Raw genomic sequence first — 7,951 nt, 5'->3', positions numbered from 1 at the left:
TCTTTACACCTTGGCTTGTCCCTTTGCAATTTCATCTTGTTCCTTTTAACTGTGTCTCCAACTCAAAACCCCCGACTGATTCTTCTAAGGCTGGTCGCCCCACTCCCAGCTTCACACCCGGCAGCCGGGTTGATACAGAATTCTCAGCTCCACCAGGCTGAGAGGGCGCGTCTCCCGGGCGAGGGTGGGGCACCAGGTTACTAGCGGCCTCCTGTCTTTTGGGTTTACTTCCCCGCAGGGCACACCGTAGGCGGCTGTGCGGTCCGGCCACTGCCCCCCGCCCCTCGCGTCCGGCCGCGCCGTGGGTTGCGGTCGCTGTGGGGGTGGCAGCTCCTGTCAGGGAGGTTTGCGCCTGGCGAGGCACCCCGGAGCCGCGGGGAACCCAAAGGCGAGGCCGAGGCGGGGTGGGGCGCGTCCAGGCGGGGAGGGCAGACTCAGGCAGTGCTGGGGGCGCCGAGGGCAGCGGGCGGGCGGGCGGACGCGCGGCGGAGGAGCGAGCGGGACGAGGGCTGGCTAGTGCCGGGGCCGCCCGCCCGAGGGGGAGGAGGCTGTGCTGCCCTTGTTGCAGGTTCGCTGTCGAGCGCACAGGAGGCAGGGACATGGGTAGGGTGCGGTCTGCGCGGGGCGCGAGCCCGGATCTCTTCCATTTCCCCTCTCACTCGGCCCCGGGCTGCGCCGCAGACGGCAGCAGCTCCCGCTCCGCCCGAGCCGCCTGACCGCCGGGCCAGGGTGCTAACCGCGGGGCCCGCCAGCCCGCCGGCCGGGCCAGCCCAGCCCAGCCCGGCGGCCCGCAGCCCCGCCGCCCGCCGCCCCCCGCCGCCGCCGCGTTGCCAAAACAAACGGGCCGGCCTATTTATTGGCGGCCGGCGAGCCGGGCAGCTCAGAGTCGAGGCGCCGAGGGGGACAGCGCGCCGCCACCAACCAGGGCCCTGGGCCCCCGCCCCGCACCTGAGTCCCACCGGCCCCGCGCTGCGCCGCGCAGCTCATGGCGCCCCCACCTGGAGCCCCCTGGAGCCACCCGGACGCCTGAACCCCCGCAGCGCCCGGGTCGACTCTCCCACCCATCAGCCCACCAGGCGCCCTCGCCCACCGCTCGCCCAGGCTCCCCGGCCATGTCTCCCGCCCGGCTCCGGCCCCGCCTGCGGTTCTGCCTGCTCCTGCTGCTGCTGCTGGTGCCGGCGGCGCGGGGCTGCGGGCCGGGCCGGGTGGTGGGCAGCCGCCGGCGGCCGCCGCGCAAGCTCGTGCCGCTCGCCTATAAGCAGTTTAGTCCCAACGTGCCCGAGAAGACCCTGGGCGCCAGCGGGCGCTATGAAGGCAAGATCGCGCGCAGCTCTGAGCGCTTCAAGGAGCTCACCCCCAACTACAATCCCGACATCATCTTCAAGGACGAGGAGAACACGGGCGCCGACCGCCTCATGACCCAGGTGAGCGCGACCCGCCCTCGCAGGGCGCTGCCGCCGAAGCACCACCACCTGTCCGGCCCTACCCGCCCCCCTGGCACCTTTTCTCAGTTGGCTGGCACGCCCCCTGGCACCTGCCCCTCTCGCCAAGCCCGGCGGTCTCCTGCCCGAGATGGGCCGGCCAGGGGTCCCGGCGGGAGAGTCGGCATCCCGGAGCCCGCCGGGGGCTATGAGAAGAGCTCCTCGCTGAGCAGCGCCACAGCCCAGCGGGTTGGCGGCGGTCCCTCTGCCCTGGAGCTCTGGCAGCTCGGGTCAGAGGCGGCACCCGGAGGTACCTCGACCCGGCTGCCTCCTGCGCCTCCGGTACCCACACGGTCCCTAGCGGCCTAACCCCACGCAAGGCTGAGCCCCTTTCATTTCGAAGCCATTCGGCACCCCGAGGTGAAGAAGCTCCCGGCGCGAAGGGCCCCATGGCCTTTCCTCCACGCGCGCTCTTGGTTCGCTGCGCTGCCCCCTCCTGGAGCAGCGTCCCGACCGGGTCTGGGGTTAAGGAACAGCGAGGAAGGCGGAGGTGGGAAAGGGAACTTGTCGGGTGAGCGCACGTGTCTGTCCAGAGCTGAGTGGTGCAGCTGCGGTTGAAAGGAGGGGAGCCGGGGCCTTGGGGCTTTGGGACAGAACTTGGGCGATTCCTGGGCTTGGTGGCGGGGACGGGGAGGTTTGGAAGAGAGGATCTGGGATGCCGGGGGCAGGGAGCAGGGCTAAAGCTAGTCTCTTGCGTGCTCTCGACAGGACCTGTGCTCAGCCCAACGCCGGTGGGGGTGGGGTGGGGCAACCTCTCTTCTCTGCAACCCAGTCCGCAAGGCACGACATCTACGCTACGTCCCCTTCCTCAGCGGTATCCCAGGGGCTTCTCCTGCAGGCAGGCAGCTCACATTCTAGGTGCTTTAGGAAAAGCAGCTAGACCCTCAGCATGCGCCCTGGCGCGGGGGCTGGCCGGCCAGTGTCGGGGCGAAGGTTGGCTGGTGGCCTGGCCGGGCCGGGCCCGGCGCGGAGGAATGCAGATAAGGATCCGGGCCACGGGCTGGGCAATCATTGACAGCGCGCGCCCCGGCTCTGGACCCGAGGAAGGGGGGTGGTGGCGGGGGAGAGAGGGGCGGGGAGCAGGGGCCCGCGGCCTGACATTAGGTGGGGGGCTAGAAGTCTGGAGGCAAGAGCATGCGGAGCTCCCTTCCGGGGCAGTGAGCGCCTCGGCTAGGCTGCTAGCCAGGGAGCCGGGCCTTGGGTTGTGGACGCTGTTGGCTCCTGGGAGACCGAGTCCAAGGGTCTGTGGGGCCGAGCTCTGCGGTGTGGGGGTAGGTTGAGACGTGGGCTGCTCACACCTGGTGACACCTCGCATTTCAGAGTCAAAGACTGTGGAAGGGTCCCCTCCCCCCAGTCAACTGCAGGATCCCTTGGGCCGCAGGCACGCGGGGAGTCAGCACAGACAGGTGATCTCTCCCGTAATTCCCTTGGGGCGCGGCTCTACTCTCACCCCATGTAAGGCGGAGCGTGGAGCCGGCTCCCTGATATCAGAAGCTGGGTTTCTCGGGTCCCTTCCCAGATAGGGACAGCGCAGAGGTGCGGAGGGCTCTGGGCTCAGGGAGGGTGTTGCGTGGGATTATCAACTCCGCTGCGACCCTTGTAGCGGGAGACGCTTCTCGTCGCCCTCCATCGCGAGCCAGGCACGGAGCTGGGCTTTCCACCAGCTTCTGGTTCCAGGGCTGCCGAATCCCAGGCAGGGGTGCGGGCGGGTTTTGGATAATAAGAGGGTCCCAGCAGGAATGCTTTGTGGCCCCCGACGGATCCAGGCAGGCCCGGATTCCCTTCCACACCCCCCCTCCCCACGCTCCTGGTGCTCGGCACCTGCCGTGCCTCCAGGGCTGGCGTGGCCGGGCCTCAGCCCTGAGGCTACGGTGACACCTACTGGGCACGTCCGGCCTTACACGCCTAGAAGGCCCGCCGCAGGCAGTTGGCTCGCTACCACCCCCACCCTCCAGGTAGCGGGCAGTCCCTGGTCTCCAGTGCCTCGGTGAGACCGAAGAAATAGGCGCGGTGCAGCCAGGTCTGTGGAGGAATCGGTACTCTGAGCGCGGGAGGGAGCGCACAGGAGGGAGCGGCCACTTAGGAGAGAAGGGAGTCCCAAGGGTGCAGGGCTTGACGCGCCCTCCTGGTTTGTGGCGCCACCATGCGGTCCAGGCGCCTGGGGCAGCCGGATGCTAGAAAAGAAGGAAGCAAGGTAGGGCTCTCTGTTCCTGAGAGGGGGGCAGAGCACCCTGCCCGGTTTCCCAACTGCGGCGGATTCAGTGGGAGAGACCAGCGTGAGGCTGCTCCTTTACCTGTGTGCGCGGGCCAGCTCTTTCTCCTAACTCCGTGCTTTCGTCTCGCAGCGCTGCAAGGACCGCCTGAACTCTCTGGCCATCTCGGTGATGAACCAGTGGCCCGGCGTGAAACTGCGGGTAACCGAGGGCTGGGACGAGGACGGTCACCACTCGGAGGAGTCTCTACACTATGAGGGCCGCGCAGTGGACATCACCACGTCGGACCGCGACCGCAATAAATACGGACTGCTGGCGCGCTTGGCAGTGGAGGCCGGCTTCGACTGGGTGTATTACGAGTCCAAGGCCCACGTGCATTGCTCCGTCAAGTCCGGTGAGCGGATGCCAGGGGACTGGGCCCGGGGCCGGGGCCGCAGGGCGTGGGCAGGAGGCGCAGGGCCCGCTGGGGCCGAGAAGGTGAAGAGACCGGCCAGGGGATGGAGGCGGGAACCCCGGGAAAGAGGACGTCAGCGGCGCTCCTCGCTTCTGCTTGTGACAGCCTGCACCTCCCGTGCCTGGTAGTGTCAATGGCAGGAGCCTAGGGAGACAGGGCCCTGTCCCAGCGCTGCTGGGTGCCGACCTTGAGGTCCACAGTCCAGAGCCTGCTGCAGGAGATGCAAGACAGAGCAAGCGGGACAGATGTGGAAGCCAGGCTGTGACAGAGACAGCCTCCCCACCCAGTGTGGTGCAGAACCGAGGCGGGGTGGTGGGGCCTGGGCCAGGGTGTGCCCAGACACCAACACGCACGCCTGACCAGGAGCCAGGAGCCCACAGGTTCAGAACCCACAACTGGGCTGCAGGTCAGGCCCTTTAGGGCACCACCTATGCTCCTCCCAGGGGGCGCAGGCGTCCCCAGGCTCTCTCTCAGGGTCCTGAAACTGAACATTTTGGGGGCAAAGCCAGCCATGAGGGCCAGAATAAACAGAGTGGACTCAATAAAGTGGATTTTCCCAGATTTGCCGCCTTGTTGATCCGAATTGGCAGGCATAGGGGCCTCACCTCTCTCTCTAATCTTGTCAGTATCCCTGTCACCCACACTGAACCCAGTCACGATGCTTCACATGGTTCCTGTGTGACGGCCAGACTGACACCACAGGGCTGCAGGCTCAGCCCTCCACGCTGGCACCATGCAGTAGTCACACTTGCAGACCTGGCACACTGAGAACAGCCCTGCTTTTTACTCTTCCTGATCCCACCTGGGCCCACGGGGATGACCCCATCCCTACCCTGCCCCTCAGCACTTTCCTGCCAATGGTATCTACTTCAAGTTACATCTACTCTTCACCTGCAAACACTGGACTGGAGCCAGTTCCCAGAGTGGCCACTTCCATTCATTATTCCTGACCCCAAACACTGTTCTCCATCCTACCAACTGATGCCACTGTGTCGTGTCCCTGCCCAAGGACACACACGTGAACTGAAGACGATTTCACCCTTCCCACTGAGCCAGGCTTCCCTGGAGTCTGTACTCACCCCACAGCTGGTCCTCCACCCCCTTCTAGAGACTCCAAGGGCCAGCTCTGGCACAGAACTTGGTGTCTCAGTCTGAGAGGGAAATTTTGGGGGGGAGTGTCTGATCAAGGGGTGAGAAATAATGGGACATCCAGACCCCAGAGGATCTAAGCAACTCTTCCTTCTCTATGAGGCTGCAGCTTTCTGGGTGTCAAGTCATAGCTGACCACAAACCACCACCTGGCTCAGCTGACCTCTGGCCCTCTGCTTCATAGCATTGTCAGGCTTGAGAGCAGATGGCGGGGGCGGGGGTCCACTTGGACTTCAGGAAGGCCCTTTCCTCCTCACTCACTGGAGCTACAATATGCTGTTCTGATTGGCAAACGATTAGACTGGGGAGGCGGGCAGAAGATCACATTGTGGGTTGGAGTGGGTTCAAGGCTGCATGAAAGTGGGGGCAGGGGCCAAGATATGGTGATGGGGCCTCTTTGGGAGCAAGAGGAGCTCTCGCTGGGCTGGGGAGGGGAGTTGTGACCAGGAATCTGAGCTCCACAGCAGTAACCGCTTCATGCCCCTTCTTCCCGCAGAACACTCGGCCGCAGCCAAGACAGGTGGCTGCTTCCCTGCTGGAGCCCAGGTGCGCCTGGAGAGTGGGGCACGTGTGGCTTTGTCAGCTGTGAGGCCAGGAGACCGGGTACTGGCCATGGGGGAGGATGGGAACCCCACCTTCAGCGACGTGCTCATTTTCTTGGATCGAGAGCCAGATAGGCTGAGGGCCTTCCAGGTCATCGAGACGCAGGACCCCCCGCGCCGCTTGGCACTCACGCCTGCCCACCTGCTCTTCACCGCCAACAATCACACAGAACCAGCAGCCCACTTCCAGGCCACATTTGCCAGTCAAGTGCAGCCTGGCCAGTATGTGCTGGTGGCTGGGATGCCAGGCCTGCAGCCTGCCCGAGTAGCGGCTGTCTCCACACACATCGCCCTCGGGGCCTATGCCCCACTAACAAGGCACGGGACACTGGTGGTAGAAGATGTGGTGGCCTCCTGCTTTGCGGCCGTGGCTGACCACCGCCTGGCTCAGTTGGCCTTCTGGCCCTTGCGACTGTTTCACAGCTTGGCGTGGGGTAGCTGGACCCCGGGGGAGGGTGTGCACTGGTACCCCCACCTGCTCTACCGCCTGGGACAGCTCTTGTTGGAAGAGAACAGCTTCCACTCGCTGGGCATGGCCGGGCCAAGGAGCTGAAAAGATCCCTTCACTGCCCTCCCAGAACTGCCCAACTGGATCCAAATGCCTCCCCGCCAGGAGGGTACTGGCCCTGTAAGGGACCTGAGCAGAGGGCACTGGATCCCACCACCTCTTCCACCACAGAGTTTTACCGTTGTGACTTGACTGAGCAGTGCCAGCATCCCCTCCCCCATCTTGGTATAGTGACATTGCTGAAAGCTGAGCTGGCAAGGGGGGTGGTCTGTCCTCCTATCCTATAGACCTCAAGGCTGGCACAGTGGGTCCCATCCCAGCCAGCTCTCTACAGTTTTTCATACCTGCCTCCCCCAATGGGGAGGGCCCATTCCATCTGTCCGAGGCCCCCGTTTGGTGGGCTTGCACCTCAGTTGATGCTGCTAGATTCCCTGAGATCCAGCAGGGAGCTGGCTGGACTCAATACTGCCCGAAGCTGAGAAGGCCGCAGGATGGGGCCGCCATCCTGACTGGGACCTTCCTCCTGGGCCACACTCCTCGGGACACATCCAGAGACTGTTGCTGTCAGTGGACAGAGTTCTGTGTTCCAGCCAATGTGATCATAGTGCCCGGGACCAAGGGACTGGGTTGGATGTCCTGTCCACCCCTGCCCAGGCTAAGCTCCCTCACCCCTCCTCCGGTCAGTCTCCCCCACCTTATTTATTGGCACCGAGGGGGAGGCCCATGGGAGAGTTTTGGGGATGTTTTGGTCTTTTATTCTTTTTGTAATAAAAATTATTTAAGTTGTTAGAGCCCTAGAGTCCAGGATGCTGAGTGGGGTCTGTACACGGAGTGTCTGGAGCCAGGGGCGGGCCTGTCAGGTGTGCGCTCACCTTCTCCCAAGGACAAACCTCCAGCGCTCCCAGCCCCTCTGCAATCCCTTTGTTACCAGTACCTCTGCAAAGTCCCAACAGAGAGCTGTGCTGTGTGCTAGGCAATAGCATGAGGACCCCAAGGTCAGCGCTAACACGGTTGGGTGAGAGAAAAACATGAGGTCTAGCGCATGATCACTTCGCTCATCTAGAACCACCCCTCGTGCTCTGTCTAGTCAAGGTGTTTTCCCTGCTTACTGTGGTCCTTCCGGGGCCTGGCTTTCTGATTCTTCACTGTGGATAATGGACTGTGGTAGGAAACGATTCTGGAGACTTCACTGCCCTTGTGGCTCATTCTGACTTCTTGGATAAGTCAGGGGTCCCTTACTTAGCAGTTCTCAAACCTCAGCATCACCTGGGCAGCTCGTTGGTCCCATTTCCAAGATTTTGCTTTAACAGATCCAGAGTGAGGCCCAGGAACTTACTTTTACAAGCACCTCAAACAGGGCAGATGGCCCACAGACCACACTGAGAAACATTGCGTAGTCTAGAGAAGGTCCAGTTCATTGCCCAAACAGCATGGCCCTCTTCTTTGTTTTCTCTTGGTCTCTCCATTCCAAAGCAGGTTTTCCTGTGCTCACTAGAGATCAGTTGAGATTCCCAGGCCCAGTGGTACAATTGGTAAATTTTTAG

At 63.3% G+C, this 7,951-nt stretch overlaps 1 protein-coding gene across 1 annotated transcript; it reads left to right on the top strand.

The window, feature by feature from the left end:
• The first annotated feature begins 888 nt into the window (after nt 1-888).
• Nucleotides 889-7,197, top strand: IHH (Indian hedgehog signaling molecule). The gene is made up of 3 exons (XM_081051401.1): nt 889-1,424; nt 3,827-4,088; nt 5,794-7,197. The coding sequence occupies exons 1-3, from the start codon at nt 1,113-1,115 to the stop codon at nt 6,450-6,452; spliced, it is 1,233 nt and encodes a 410-aa protein (XP_080907527.1). The 5' UTR covers nt 889-1,112; the 3' UTR covers nt 6,453-7,197.
• The last annotated feature ends 754 nt before the right edge of the window (nt 7,198-7,951 follow it).

Source organism: Rhinolophus hipposideros (assembly GCF_964194185.1).
Source record: "Rhinolophus hipposideros genome assembly, chromosome: 6".
Lineage (NCBI taxonomy): Eukaryota > Metazoa > Chordata > Mammalia > Chiroptera > Rhinolophidae > Rhinolophus > Rhinolophus hipposideros.
This window is presented reverse-complemented; position numbering and strand designations above follow the sequence as displayed.

Bases quoted from the DNA above. Each gene is read 5' to 3' on its own strand.
- IHH (XM_081051401.1), top strand. From the start codon at position 1,113: ATGTCTCCCGCCCGGCTCCGGCCCCGCCTGCGGTTCTGCCTGCTCCTG. The intron at 1,425-3,826 runs GTGAGCGCGACC...TTCGTCTCGCAG, and splicing joins CCGACCGCCTCATGACCCAG to CGCTGCAAGGACCGCCTGAA. The intron at 4,089-5,793 runs GTGAGCGGATGC...TTCTTCCCGCAG, and splicing joins GCATTGCTCCGTCAAGTCCG to AACACTCGGCCGCAGCCAAG.